The following is a 15,035-nucleotide window of genomic DNA, read 5'->3' on the forward strand; positions in this document are numbered from 1 at the left end:
CATCTCCCTGCAGCCACAGCCAGCCCCTTCCTGCCCGCGGCACTGCCCGCCCCATTCGCCTCCTGTCACCCCAGGCAGGTTTACGGGGGGGTTGGGGGGACTCTGGGTGTCCTGTCCCTTGGGGGGGAAGACTCACACTAGGAAGCAGTGCCCCGCCTGGTGGGGATACCCCAGAGTTGCTTTTGCTTCCTGCTTTGCAGTGGGGAAGTGGAGTGGCTGACTGAACCCCATGGGAAGCCCATTGGTGCCTGGTGCCTGAGCTGGAGCGCAAGGCACTCGCTGCCTGCTGAGGGTGACAGCAGGGCATGGGATCCCAGCACACCCCTGTACTGCCCTGGGGCTGGGTGGGCAGCAGGGCCCCTGCCCTGTTTGTTTGCTTTTTGGGTGTTCCCTTCCGAGTTACCCGTGCCCAGGGTGTGCCTGAGCATGATCCTGGCATGGCAGGAGGATGGGGATGCCCCAAGGTGGAGGGTTGGGGAGGAGGGGGCACTGGCTGAGCTGGCTGCAGCATCCCAGGGTGGGGGTATCCCTATCCTGGCTGGGAAGGAGGTGGTATGGACTGAAGCAGCCCATATACTTTGGTGGGGACAAGATCTGAGGAGCTGGCTGTGCCTGGGGACCCTGTCTGGGGGTGGTCTGTGCCCAGCTCACAGACATGCCGGCTTCTCCCCCGTCCTTGGCAGGGTTCGTGGTGGGCCATGCTGGGTTATACCAAGCCCTGGCCATGTTTGCGGTCGCATACTTCATCATCGGCATGACGGTGCTGTCTGTCTGCGCCATCGCCACCAACGGGGCGCTGGATGCTGGAGGAGCCTACTGTATCCTTGGTTGTGGGTGCTACCAGGGCAGGGGACATGGTGCAAAATCTGGTTGACCACTCGGAAGCCTCAGGGTGCCACGCTGGGGCTGGAAGCCCCTTCCCTTGGAGGGAGGGTTGGGGGCCCCTGATGATGATTTGGGCTTCTGGCATGTTCCCTTGACTTGAGCAAGATATGATCAGCCGTGCCCTGGGCCCGGAGTTTGGGGGCAGCATTGGAATCATGTTTTTTCTGGCCAACGTTTGTGGCAGTGCCCTGTATGTGCTGGGATTGGTGGAGGCAGTGGTAGACAGCTTTGGAATCCCCCCTGGTGAGTACCCCTGTGGTGGAAGGGAACAGGTTATGTCCCTTATCTGAGTAGGCCTAGAACCCTCCCAGGTGTGCCAAGCACTATGCCTGGCATAGTCAGCATAGTCTGCCCAGCCCTCTGGCCAGTGAGTTGGTGCCCACCATGCCTGTCACAATGCTGGTGGCTCTCAGCTCCTGGTGATGTCTGCTCTGAGTCCCGCTGATACTGGCTTGTCTCTTGCCCAGGGCAAAAAGCAGGCTCAGGTGTCCACGTCCTGCCTCAGAGCTACTGGTATGAGCTGCTCTACGGCACCGTGCTGCTGGCCCTCTGCCTCCTTGTGTGCCTCGTGGGCGCCTCCATCTACGCCAAGGCCACCTTCCTCATCTTTCTCATCGTCGCGGGTGTCCTGGGCACCATCCTCGTTAGCTTCTTTGCCACGCAGCCCACTGGGGTGCCCATCCGCCTGCCCCGCTCCAACGGCTCCGAGATTGAGAACGGCAACTTCACTGGCTTCTCACTCGCCACCCTGCGAGACAACCTGGGTGGTGAGGAGCTGCTCTCCCCACCCTGCCCACCCCACCCTCTGTGGCATCTGTGCCTCGGGGAGGGGTGAGACTGGCACTTCCACATCAGTGGGGCCTCACTGGAGGGTGGGAGGAGCTTGTGGGCACAAAACAGATGCCTTGGGGTGGCTTCTCCTGTGGTTTATGCATGGGGACATTGAGGAGAGGGTATATGGTGGGGCTGTGCTGCCCCTGACAGCCTGTGCTCCTGTCTCCTGCAGGTGGGTACGGGGTGGACTACACCACTGGGCAGATGATGAGCTTCAGCTCCGTCTTTGCAGTGATGTTCAACGGCTGCACTGGCATCATGGCAGGCTCCAACATGTCAGGTATGGGCGGGAGGTGCCAGGCTGGGTAGCACCAGCAAGGCTGTAGGAGAGCAGGTGGGTGCCGTGCCTACAGTCACTAATGCTGCCCACTCCTGCCTGCAGGGGACCTGAAGCGCCCCAGCTACTCCATCCCACGGGGAACCATCTCTGCCGTGCTCTTCACCTACCTCATCTACAACCTACTGGCTTTTCTCATGTGTGCCACCTGCAGCAGGTAAAGCCACCTGTCCCCTCCTCAGGGTCTTCAGTGCTGAGGTGTGCTCAGTGCCAGGGTATGGTGCCCAGAGCTGAGGAAGATGCCAGTGTGTCCATGTCCCTCTCCAGGACCCTCTTGCAGAAAGACTACGGCTTTTTGCGTGACATCAGTATCTTCCCACCCCTGGTGACTGTGGGCATCTATGCTGCCACTCTCTCTGCAGCCATGAGCAACCTCATCGGGGCATCCCGCATCCTCTACGCCCTGGCCCGGGATGATCTCTTTGGTGAGTACCTGGAGTGTGCTGACACCTGAGAGAGCCCACCTGGGAGGAGCAGCCCTGGCACCAGGGAGCCCCCTTCCTGGTGTGTGGATGATGCTTTGTGGGTTGGTGCATGCCCATCTGGGTCACGTGTTTGCTCCTGTCCCAGCACCTAGGGTGGGGACAGGACTTCTGGCTGGTGTCCAAGCCTGCTGGTGCCCCAGCCCAACCTCCCTGCTCTGTTCACAGGCCGGGCACTGGCGCTGGCCAAGAAGACATCTACCAGTGGGAACCCTGTGATGGCGGTGATCCTCTCCTGGCTGGTGGTGCAGGTGAGTTTGCTGGCAATGCTCCTTTCCTGACTTTGCTGGGTGAAGGTGGGTTAGCACCTGGGCTGGGCATTGTGGAGCCTGGCACATCTCCCCAGTCCTGGGCATCTCCCCCCAGGGCTCTTGCTCCAAGTATCCTGCTGTGGCTGTGCCACCCCCTTTCCCAAGCCTATAAAGGAAGGATAAATCACAGCAAGGGGCAGGGATTTCTGCCTCTGTGGCACTGGCAGTTCCCTTTCCCCATCTCACTGTCTTGGCATGTCCCAGGCTCAGCAGGAATGGCTCAGGCCTGTTCAGGGGGTGCCATCCCAGGGGGTACATTCACCTGGTGCCTCCCTGTGCTCTCTGCAGCTTGTGCTCTTCTCTGGGAAACTCAACACCATCGCAGGGGTTGTGACCACCTTCTTCCTCCTGGTTTACGCCACTGTCAACCTGGCCTGCCTGGCACTGGAGTGGGCATCAGCCCCCAACTTCAGGTACCTGCTGGCATAGGGGAGGGAGGCTGTGCCGAGGTTTTGGGCTGGCACCCACCCATCCATCTGTGGCTCCCCTGCCATCCCTGCACCTACTGTCCCCCTGTGGGGCAGAGACGCTGAGCGCCTCTCTCCTGGGTTACTGGGGGGGCAGAGACACACCCGTCCCTGGGAAGGGAGAAGGGGACAGGACCCAACGTAGCACTGGCTTGGCACAATCCCCACACCCTGGCACTGCTTTGCTTAGCACGTACAGATAAATCCAGCACCACCAGGTACCACCTGCCCCCTCCCCTTAGGCTTTCCAGAGGTAATTTATAGCCTGTGCCTGCCCGGCATCCCCCGGGCAGCTTGCCAAGCCATGATGGAGCCCACTTTCCATTAGAGCTAATTAAACTAACTGGGAAGGGGGAGAGAGGGGGGGGATCCTGTGTGGGAGAGGGAGAAAAAATCTTCCAGGAAGGAGGACTCTGTGTGGCAGGCAGCACCAGGGGAGGGGGATGTGGGGTAGCCTGGTATGGGGCTGGCCTGGCAGGGCTGCCCAAATCTGGGGCAAGGGGGGCACAGTAGGGTGGCTGGGGACAGCTTGGTCTCCCTCTTGGGCGATGCCTGCTGCCCTTGGTGCAAAGTGTTATGCCTCCAAAGCAGGGAAAGTCCCTCAGGTGGAAGAGAGGTGGTGCCCCAGCAGGACTGGGTGGCATTACCCAAGGGTGCCCCAGAGTGCCCCGTTTCCAAGGGAGAGCTGGTGTCTGCCAGGCAGGCTTGGCCTCCCCCAGCTTCTCCCTTGGCTGGGCATAGATGAGGCAGGCTGGGTGCTCGGGGTTAAGCTGCTGGGGTGGATGGTGACAGTTCTCTCACTCACCCCACATCTGGTGCCTGCCCCTCCCTGCATTGAGGTCTCCATGAAGTGCAGTGGAAAAGGATTTTAATTACCTTTCAGGAAAAACAACAATTAGAGAAAATAACAGCTTCTCGCCTCCCCGCCTCCGCCTCCCTGCACCAGCCTGAGCAAACACAAAGGGCACTGCCATGTTCTGCCTGACACTACCCTGTCCCCTGGGGTGTGCCAGGGCAGCCCCAGCCCTGTAACTGTCACCCCCACCTCAGGTTGCCCCCACCTGCTTGGGGCTGGCATCAAGGGGCTGCCCGGTGCCCTGGGAGATACCACCATCCCTCAGTGCCCTCTCCTACAGGCATCTGTGGTGCCCGACATCTCTGAGCTGACACTGCAGGGTTTCCTGGGGTTTTCTGGTCAGCACCTTGGCAAATCCCCCCTGGCCATGCCTGCCCTGCAGCTGAGTGGTTGTCCCCTTTAACAAGGGGGAAAAGGATTCTTGGCCAGGAGTTAGCAGGGCTCATTGAGAGAGCTTTAGACTAGACTTGAAGAAGGTAGGGGACAAAACTCCCGGATGGTTTGGTTTCCAGGACACCGGGCGTGCTGGCATTGGATGGGAAGACCCTGACCTGCAGCGGACAAAGTGTCCTAGGGCAGGAGTTAGCAGGGCTCATTCACAGAGCTTTAAACTAGAAGAGGGAGGGGGTTGTAGCTGGATTTGAACTAGAGGGGCATTTTTCTACTATTAATGAAGACCAGAAGGCCTTCTGCCTCCCAAGAGTGCCACCAGCGTGCTCAGCTCGCTCCCTGAAATGCCAGCACACCAATGCAGGCAGCATGGGGAGTAAACAGGAGTTAGAGGTCTGCAGTATAAGGGTTATGATCTGGTGGCAATTCCAGAGACATGGTGGGACAGCTCACATGACTGAAATGTGGTCATGGATGGCTGTGTCCTTTTTAGGAAAGACAGGTCAGCAAAGTGAGGCAGTGGTGTTGCTCTTTATGTGAGACAGCAACTAGAAGGTCTTGAGCTTTGTCCAGGGGCTGATGAGGAGCAAGTGGAAAGTCTGTGGGTATGAATTAAGGGGCAGGCTGGCATGGGTGATACAGTTACGGGGGTCTATCACAGACCTCCTGATCAGGATGAGGGAGTTGATGAGGCTTTCTACAGGCAGCTGAAAGCAGCCTCACAACTACAGGCCTTGGTCCTCACTGGGGATTTTAACTACCCAGATATTTGCTGCAAGGCCTACTCAGCCATTCACAGTCTAGGAGGTTCCTCCAAGCATTGATGGTAACTTCTTCATACAAATGTTGGACAAACCATCTAGGAGAGGAGCACTGCTGGATCTTGTGCTCACCAACAAGGAAGGTCTGGTTGAAGCAGTGATGGTCAATGGCTGCCTTGGCTGCAGTGATCACGAGATGGTGGAGTTCAGGATCCTGTGTGGGAGGAACAGAACACCTAGCAGGACCAGAACCCTGGACTTCCGCAGGGCCAACTTTGGCCTCTTCAATCAAGTGTTAAGAGAAGCCCCATGGGACAGGGTACTAGATGGTAAAGGGGCTCAAGATAGTTGGTCAACATTCAAGGACCACTTCTTCCAAGCTCAGGATCAGAGCATCCCAATGGGTAGGAAATCAAATAAGGGAGCCAGGAGGAGACCCACATGGTTAAGCAGGGAACTGCTGGGCAAACTCAAGTGGAAAAAGAGGATCTATGGATCATGGAAGGAGGGGCTGATCACTTGGGAGGAATATAGCACTGTTGTCAGAGGACGTAGGGAGGCAATAAGGAAAGCTAAGGCCTCCTTGGAACTAAACCTTGTTAGTGATGTCAAAGACAATAGACAGGGCTTCTTCAAATACGTTGCAGGGAACAGAATGTCCCCCCAGCAAGTTTGCTGATGACACTAAACTGGGAGGGGTGGCTGACACACCAGAAGGCTGTGCTGCCATTCAGCAAGACCTGGACAGGCTGGAGAGTTGGGCAGGGAGAAACCTGATGAAATTCAACAAGGGCAAGTGTAGAGTCTTGCACCTGGGGAAGAACAACCCCATGTACCAGTACAGGTTGGGGGCTGACCTGCTGGAGAGCAGTGTAGGTGAAAGGGACCTGGGGGTCCTGGTGGACAGGAGGATGCCCATGAGCCAGCAATGTGCCCTTGTAGCCAAGAAGGCCAATGGCATCCTGGGGTGCATTAGGAAGGGTGTGGTTAGTAGGTCAAGGGAGGTTCTCCTCCCCCTCTATTCTGCCTTGGTGAGGCCACATCTGGAATATTGTGTCCAGTTCTGGGCCCCTCAGTTCAAGAGGGACAGGGAACTGCTTGAAAGAGTCCAGTGCAGAGCCATGAAGGTGATTAAGGGAGTGGAACATCTCCCTTATGAGGAAAGGCTGAGGGAGCTGGGCCTCTTTAGCTTGGAGAAGAGGAGACTGAGGGGCAACCTCATCAATGTTTACAAATATGTTAAGGGCAAGTGTCTGGAGGAGGGAGCCATGTAAACATCAGAAAAAAACTAATTTACTGTGAGAGTGACAGAGCACTGGAACAGGCTGCCCAGAGAGGTTGTGGAGTCTCCTTCACTGGAGGCTTTCAAAACCCAACTGGACACGTTCCTGTGTGATGTGCTCTGGGTGATCCTGCTCTGGCAGGGGGGGTTGGACTAGATGATCTTTTGAGGTCCCTTCCAACCCATAAGATTCTGTGATTCTCCCGGCTCCAGGCCCACCTTCCGGTACTTCACCTGGCACACGTGCCTGCTGGGCATCGCAGGCTGCTGCGTCATGATGTTCCTCATCAGCCCTGTGTCAGCCTCAGCAAGCCTGGGCTTCCTCCTTCTCCTCCTTCTTGCCCTCCACTACCTCTCACCCAGCAGCACCTGGGGCTACATCAGCCAGGCCCTCATCTTTCACCAGGTGAGCCCTGTTTTCCTCCACTCTCCCTTCATGTGATGGAAATCTGGTGTCCCCATGGCAGCTCTGTCTTGGGCATTGTGTCCTTAGGGTTGGCATGTGCATGGGGTGGTTTGTTGAAAGGCGGATTCCTCACCTGCTGCCCTCCTTTCCTTCAGGTGCGGAAGTACCTGCTGATGCTGGATGTGAGGAAGGACCACGTCAAGTTCTGGCGCCCACAGATGCTGCTGATGGTGCAGAACCCACGAGGCAGTGCCCGTCTCATTGATTTTGTCAACGACCTCAAGAAGAGTGGCCTCTATGTCCTGGGCCACGTTGAGCTGCAGGACTTGGGTGAGGATTTGCACCGTCTCCAGTGCTGGTGGCCTCTGCTGTGGTGCTGGTGGGCTCCCAGAGTCCTTGGGGTCCAGTCCCAGCTGAGTAGAGTGGGACAGAGGTGGTCAACATTTTGGGCCCATGTGTGGCTTGGCTTGGTATGCGGAACGTATGTGGCTTGTGTCTGTCCCACACCTCCTGTCCACACGTGCTTGCACACGTGTGTGCTCAAGTATTCATCCCTACCTGTGCACACAGAGCTCCTGCAGGTGCCACACGTGCCACCTGGGCTTCTGTGGGCCCCTGTGTAGCACAGTCCCATTGCACAGGTCAACACACTTGGCACAGCCTTGCACCTTTGTGTGCCTGTGTCCATCCTCAGGTCTTGCCTGCTGCTGTGCATCCAAGGACCTCAGGTGTTTCTGCGCCCTGGTGCATGTTAGTTTGCACACGCGTGCTCCCTGGCACATGCAGTGACTGTCACTGGCCCTGTCCCCGCCCCAGCGGATGCACGGGCTCTGCTCCCCACCCCTCCCACCGTTGCCATGGTGACTAATGGCCTGAAATTGGGGAGGGGGGATGGGGCTGCCTGGGTATTTTTTTTATATATTTATGTGTAATCTTGTATCTCAGGTTGGAAGCACTTGCTTCCACCTCCTTGTCTTGTGGGTGATGGGGTGGGTACAGGGGTTGGCACTGGTTTTGCAGTGAAGGTTGCCATGGGGATACCAGGGTGAGCCCCCCGTATGGGGTACCCAACCCCCTGATGCTGTTCTCACTCCCCAACCAGACATGCTGCCCTCGGACCCGCTGCAGCCCCAGCAGGACTCGTGGCTGAGCTTGGTGGACAAGCTGAACGTCAAGGCTTTTGTCAGCCTCACCCTTGCACCCTCAGTGCGACTCGGGGTCCGGCAGCTCCTTTTCACCTCTGGCCTTGGTGAGTGGAACCCAGCTGGGCATGTGTGAGGGTCTACCCTGCTGTCCCTGGGGGGTAAGAGTAGCCAAGTGGTTTTGTGGCACCTGGATGAGCGATGCCAAAGCCAAACTGGGGCTTGGAGGCATCTGGGGTGAGCAATGCTGAAGCCAAATTTGGTCTTGGAGGCATCTGTGTCAGCAATGTTGAGGGGCTTGAAGCCAGCTGGATGGGCACTGCCAAGGGGCTTGGAAGCTCCTGGTGTGGGCAGCACCAAAGCCAAGCTGGAGCTTGGAGAGGTGTTGGGTGGGCAATGCCAAAGCCAAGGCGGGTCTTCGAGGCATCTGGGTGTGTGATGCTGAGTGGTCTGGAATCATCAGTGTGAGCAGTGACAAAGCCAAGCTGGAGCTTCTTAGCATCTGCAGTGCCAGGAGGGCTGGTGGGGTCCTCCAGCTCTGCTCAGCCAGGTTGGTATGGTCTCTCTGGCAGGTGGGATGCGTCCCAACACTCTGGTACTGGGCTTCTACGATGATGCGGCACCACAGGATGGTCTGGCCCGGCACCCTGCCTTCACCAGTGCCCGTGAGGAGGTCCCCCTGGGCTTCCCCCCTCTGCGGGCACCTGCCACACCCAAGCTGCTGTCACCCTGGGAGTATGTGGGCATCGTGGCTGATGCCCTAAAGATGCTTCGTAATGTCCTGCTTGCCCGGCAGCTGGAGAGCCTGGACAAGGTCTGGGAGCTGCGGAGGGCTGCCAGCCCCCCACCCTCCATCCACGTCTGGCCTGTCAACCTGCTGCGGCCAGACAGCGCCCGCTACGCTGACCCCTGCAGCTTCTTCCTGCTGCAGATGGCCTGTGTCCTCAACATGGCGCGGGCCTGGCGCCGGGCACGCCTGCGCCTCTTCCTCTGCGTGGAGGCGGGCGCCATGCCCCACGCCCAGGAGGAGAAGCTGCGCCAGCTCCTCAAGGACTTGCGCATCCAGGCCCAGATCCAGCTGGTGCCCTGGGATGCTGTCACCCACCTGCACTGGCAAACCCGCCAGGGACCCCCAGGGGGCCCAGCAGAGGAGGAAGAGGAGGAAGGGACCGTGAACTTCCCAGCCAACGCCACCCAAGTGTCGGATGAGTACGTCTGTGCCGCCAACAAACTCGTCCTGGAGCAGAGCCCCGCTCCAGCCGTGCGCTTCCTCTACCTGCCGCGGCCGCCGGCTGACACCAGCCTCTACCCGCTCTACCTGCACCAGCTGGAGCTGCTCACCCGTGGGCTGGGCCCCACCGTGCTGGTGCATGGGGTGAGTGCTGTCACCAGCACCCAGCTGTAGGTCACCCTCCTTTGCCCAGTGCCTTTAGCAGCCTGAGCCTGGGTATGGCCCCAGCCCCTGTGTCCCCACCTTGGTGGGTATGGAGGGATTGGGGGCTGGGTGCCCAAGGGGATGGGCTGTTTTTTGGGGGGAGGGTGTTTCCTGCAGAGGATTGGAGCTGCCCTGGCAGGATTCGTGCACAGCTCTGGCACCAGCCGGGCAACATGGTGCATTCACGGTGCCTTTTCTTTGAAGTGGCGATGAGGGATGGTGGGGTCCCAGGGGGAGTCCAAGCACTGGGATCCTCATTTGGCTGCTGGGAGCCCCTTGGTCGCACCCTGCATCCCCCCTTTCCCGTGCTTTCCCCCTCCTGCAGCCCCCAGCCTCTCCTCCGCAGGCTCCTCCGGGCACCCAGCCAGCAGTGGGGATTGATTAAAGGCAGCCTCGACCTTGGTGCCCCAGCTCCCTGCCATCCTCCCTGCCTTTCATTAGGAAAAATTAAACGGGAAGGGGTGGGGGAGGGGAGCCCAGATGCCTGGGTTCCCTGAATGAGGCTGGATGTGGGGAGGGGAAGCAGCTGGGTGCTGGCCATAATACCTGCTGGTTCCTCAGCACCCTAATTGCTGCTGGTTGGGGGGCACCCAGATGCTTTAATTTCTATGCCCCCACACAAGGGCTCCAAGCCCTTGGTTCTTCCAGGGAGTGAGAAAATGTTATGGAGTGGGGTGGGGGAGGACCTACCTGGATACCTGGGTCCCCTGGCCTTGCTCTGGGACCTCTCTCATGGGTCATCACCACCTCCCTGCAAACATCTTGACATGCATTGGGGAGCTGGCACTGTCCCCTGCCCCCATTTACTGATTAGAGGAGGGCAGGAAATGGCCTGGGTGCTGGGTGATAAATCCATTGGGTGCCTGGCAGGTGGGCAATGTGCCCAGGTGCTGCCTGATGTATTGCTTCCTATTAGCCCCTTCCCTCCCCCCAGTAGGGGGGGCTGCTCCAGGCTATGCTGGGCCATGGCAGGGGGGCACAAGGGTGGCACTGCTGTCTGCACCCACTCTGACCAAGTTTGGCACTGCCAGCTGGCAGCTCTGCTCAGCCAGAGGGCTGGAAAAACCCAGGCAGCTGGGGGATGAAAATGGGGGGACCCCTTTGCTCTCTACATTTTGCCTGAACTTGTGCCCAACTCCCCACCCCAGTATGTGGGCAGGGGGCTGGGGCTGGCCTTGCTCCCCGCTGCAGCAGGTGGGTGCCCTGGGGTGGGCACTGCGCAGCCCGCGCGGTTTATTTACAAACAGGCGGAAGCTGGCACAGGGCAGCCGGGCACCAGCGGGACCCGGCGGCCTATAATGTTAATTATCACCACGTAATTAAAAGCCCATAAAAAGCCTCACACTTCATTAAATTAAAGCTTCCCCACACCGCGCCGCTGGGCTCTGGCAGAGTTAACCTTGGCCGTGCCAGGCACTGGCTCCACCACTGCCAGGGACCTTCTCACAGCTGGGGGTGCACAGCCCCCCACGAAGCTGTAGAGGGGTGCAGCACTGCACACTCATGGGCACACATGGGGGGCACACACAGTGTCACACACATGGTGATGCTGTCCCATTTGAAGATGCCCACACCACCCTTGCAGACACGCTGTCACACACTGGGGCAGGGGACTGACACAGCACACACCCAGATGTGCACATGTGCAAAGGCAGCATTGCACAGCAGCTCTGGCACACAACGCCCACCTGGCACACACCTACACAGCATTTATTCCTCCCTCCTGACACAGAGACACACACAGACACAACCCCTGCATCTTCTCAAAGCTCCCACGCACCGGTGTCTGGAGAGGCGATTATCCCCCATTCATGCCTACCCCTTCTGTGCCTCAGTTTCCCGAAGGGCTGTGCTGTGCTGAGGAAGGGGAACAGTGGTATGTGGGGGGGCACACCCTCCTGAGGTGTGAGTGCCTTGATTCAGGGGTGCTGCACTGAACCCTGGGGGACATAAAGTGGGGAGACCTCCCCCCCCAATTCCCAAGTGTACAGAGGGTCACATATGCACAGGTGTGGGGAAAGTGTGTGTGTGCTAAGGGGAGAATATGCATGGACTAAGAATGTGTGTGTGTGTGTGTGTGTGCGCAGAAAGGGGGGGGGGGGGCTGTGCTGGGAGGGTGTATACATGCACAAGGGGGAGGGGTGTGCATATGCACAAAGGGTGTTTATATGTGCACAGGGATTGGGATATATATATATATATATGTATCTCCCTATATGTGGTGTGCACACAGGGCTGAAGGTAGGGAGGGGGTGAGGCAGGAGAGCACACACACACCTGTGCACATAGGATGTGTGAAGTGGCACATGCACGTGCCCAGCAGTCCTGGGGAATGCTGACCAGCAGGGCCGTGGGCAGGGGCTAGCCAGGGGTCTGCGGGGGGCAGGCAGTGGCGAGTGCCTGTGCCCCAGCCCACGGGGGTGGGCAGCCAATGGGGCCTTGGCTATTTCTTGGAAATTTCGCAGCATTCATTTCAGTGCAAATAAAAGCTGTCATTGCCGGAGAAATGATACTGATCGGGGTCTGAAAAGACAGCAAATTACCCGCCTGAAAATGCACCGCTGGAAAAAAAATGCATATTAAACACACAAAAAGGCACTTTGCCATCAGCCGCACTTCCCCCGCCGCTCCAGAATAACCACACTTTACATAATTCTCCCTCTCCACCTCCGAATTAATTTCACAGACAGAGGCAGAGGCAACCCTCTGACAATAGCGGAGGGGAGACGCGGCGGTGGGGGTGGGGAGCCGGACTGGGGGGCTGCTGGGGAGGCACCTGGCTTGGGCTGGGGATGCAGCGGGTAACAGGGTTGTGGGGGGCTGAGGGGTTTGGCGGGAGTGAGGGGTTGGGAAGGCTTAGGTCCATGCGTGGGAGTTGTGGGGGCTGGATGGATGTGATCAGCTTTGGGGTGTAGTACTTCTGTCCTTCCCCCCCTGCCGTGAGTACTGGGGATAGGGTCTCCTGGGGTGAGGTTTCTGGTGTGATGTTGACCCCAGAAGATATACCTTGGGCCAAGTGTTTCCTACAAGGGACAAAGCCTTCCCACCAGGACAAGCTCACCTTGTGCCCACCCCAGAGCCTGGCACCCCTGGGGGCATACAGGCAAGCCGTGGCAGGATACACATAAAATCAGCATGGTGGGGACCTACATGCACCCCCCTTTTCCCCCTCTCCCACCCACAGTGCCAAGGCACATGGGTGCACCCGAAGGATATTGTGAGGCCATGCTGTCCATCCAGTTTGACACCCCCAAACTAGCACCCCTCTAAGAAACCCCCCTGGAAAACTGCCCCACTGGGCATGAGGACTCTGTGCCCAGCACTGCTGAGGGGCAGTGGGGAGTTCCAGCAGCAATGCCAGGGGGATTTTGGGCAGATCGGCACTGAGGGGTTGGTGGAGAAGAGGGCGGGTGACGGAGGTTGGCTCTGTGCTGCTTTGCATTTTCAATGACAGACTCATGCCGGGTGCTCGGGAGAGTGGAAAAATCTTATTTGTCACCTGCTGGCGGTGCGCGGAGGCTCCCGCGCCGCGGCTAATCTCGGGGAAAATGAGGATGCCGGCAGGGTGGCCTGGGCGGAGCAGGGCTGGCGAGGTGGGTGCTGCCCCGAGTCCTGCTCAGGATCGGAGCCATGGGCTGCAGGATGGGCAGGACGCCGAGTTCACATCAGCCTGGTCACGTCAGGGTGTATTGGCCCAGGGTGAGGGATCTGGGGGTGCATGGGCTGGCCAGCACTTGTGGGCATCGCAGAGCAAGTGCCCCTGTGCCCCCAGCCCTGCCTGCGAAGGCACAACCTCTTTTCCTTCCATCCTAGCTTCAGGAACAGCCTCTTGCCTTGTAACATCAGCTCCACAGGTTGGCACTGCCTGTGCATGCCCTCAAGGCACTTGGCAGAAATATTTTCGGAGTGACAGCACATGGCACTGAGTGCAAGCACTGCCTGACCCCTGTATCTACACACTCTTGCCTGTCCCACACTTGCCATAGCCCGGCATCTGGAGATGCCAACTCCCTCGGGACGCTGCAGCGCTCTGCGGCCGGCTCAGATTTATCCCTTATTTTATATCCACACGCCTTTAATTTTTACAGCCCTGTTGGAGCAATACCCAGGACTGTTAATAATGCCAGCCCCCTCTCCTCCACCCATGTGCATCCATCATACTCTCACTGAGGTGCCAAGCATGTCTCCGGGTCCGCTAAGTGCAGGCTTGGGGAAGCCGCTGTGGTGGCATCCAGCCCTGTGCCTCCACCCTCCAGCCAGCACCCCAGTTCCCATCCCTGAAGCAGCCTGGGTCCAGGTGACCTTGCACCCCGCTGGTGTTGGTGGTGCCTGGGTGGTTGTGGTGCCCAAGCTGGGTTGTTTCTCTGGTGGGGTTCATGGAGACATTCAGCCTTGGTGTGTGCCCAGGAAGGCTCTGCTGCAACACCTGGATGTGTGTGTGCGTGTGCCAGTGTACATGTGCCTGTCACGGGGCCTGGGCAGCAGGGTATGTTTGAATGTGTGTGTGAGTGCTGCTGCGTGTTGGCATGCATGGGTGTCAATGTAATGAGCATGCATTCCACAACCTGTGCATGGACTGTTGCATGTCTTGGTGCCCAGCACCCTGGCTCCCCCATACAGGAGAGCTCAACCTCAGGCCCACCAGGCATTGGGGCCATGCCTGGAGCCAGCTCTTTGTGCACACAGCACAGGACATCAAGTCCCACACCAGCTAAGCCACCCCTTCCATGTCAAGCAGCATCCCCATACTACGTAGTGTCCCCATGCCAGGTAGCACAGCACCCAGTATGTGCTGTCTGGGGCTCCCACCCCAGCACCTGGGAAGACCCAGAGACCCCTCCAAGCACCCAAGGCTGTGCAGGTACAGCAGGCGAAGGTGACAGGGCACACCAAGCACGGCTGGCAGGGCTGGGGTACGTGGCCACTGTGGGGGTCCACTGTGGGCGGTGGGAATTGCTGAGCTATAAATCTTGCTGGGCCCCCCCGTGGCAGAGCAGCTCATGATATTTATGTTGGGGATTTATCTGCAATGCAGTTTAATATTCCTGGACCTTTGCGTGTGTGTGTGAGCTCATGGCCCACTCCCCATGCCACCCTGTGCCACCCCCTGCCACCCCTGTGCCCACCCTCTCACCTTGAGCCTCCCGGGCTCTGTCTCCTGTCCACCCACACCCCTTCTCCCTTGCACCCACCCTGGCAGGACAGGACGGGACACCCAGGGTGCCCGGGAACGGCGTAGGGTGTCAAGCCGCCGGGATGCAGCTGGCACATGCCACCAGCTGTGCCCACCCGTGCCCCTGCGGGGTGCCGGATTGATGAGGGGTGGTAGCAGGGTCTCCAGACGGGGGGTACCAGGCAGAGTGACACTGCCAGCTCTGTGCTACACCCTCGGGATGGGGGGCCGGGGACGCCCCTGCCCTGCCTCCCCGCCGGCGGGGACGCGGGAA

At 58.8% G+C, this 15,035-nt stretch overlaps 1 protein-coding gene across 1 annotated transcript in view; it reads left to right on the forward strand.

Moving 5' to 3' along the window:
- The window catches only part of SLC12A9 (solute carrier family 12, member 9), a 14,169-nt gene extending 4,611 nt beyond the window's left edge, over window positions 1-9,558 (forward strand). The window contains exons 4-15 of the mRNA XM_010000283.1: window positions 684-818; window positions 991-1,128; window positions 1,353-1,652; window positions 1,892-1,999; window positions 2,102-2,213; window positions 2,324-2,481; window positions 2,707-2,789; window positions 3,138-3,262; window positions 6,819-7,011; window positions 7,167-7,341; window positions 8,114-8,260; window positions 8,726-9,558. Of these exons, the coding sequence (XP_009998585.1) occupies window positions 684-818; window positions 991-1,128; window positions 1,353-1,652; window positions 1,892-1,999; window positions 2,102-2,213; window positions 2,324-2,481; window positions 2,707-2,789; window positions 3,138-3,262; window positions 6,819-7,011; window positions 7,167-7,341; window positions 8,114-8,260; window positions 8,726-9,558 (2,507 nt within the window). The remainder of the gene's footprint in view (window positions 1-683; window positions 819-990; window positions 1,129-1,352; window positions 1,653-1,891; window positions 2,000-2,101; window positions 2,214-2,323; window positions 2,482-2,706; window positions 2,790-3,137; window positions 3,263-6,818; window positions 7,012-7,166; window positions 7,342-8,113; window positions 8,261-8,725) is intronic.
- Window positions 9,559-15,035: the final 5,477 nt, after the last annotated feature.

The sequence above is a fragment of the Chaetura pelagica genome, unplaced genomic scaffold (genome assembly GCF_000747805.2).
Source record: "Chaetura pelagica isolate M959 unplaced genomic scaffold, ChaPel_1.0 scaffold20, whole genome shotgun sequence".
Lineage (NCBI taxonomy): Eukaryota > Metazoa > Chordata > Aves > Apodiformes > Apodidae > Chaetura > Chaetura pelagica.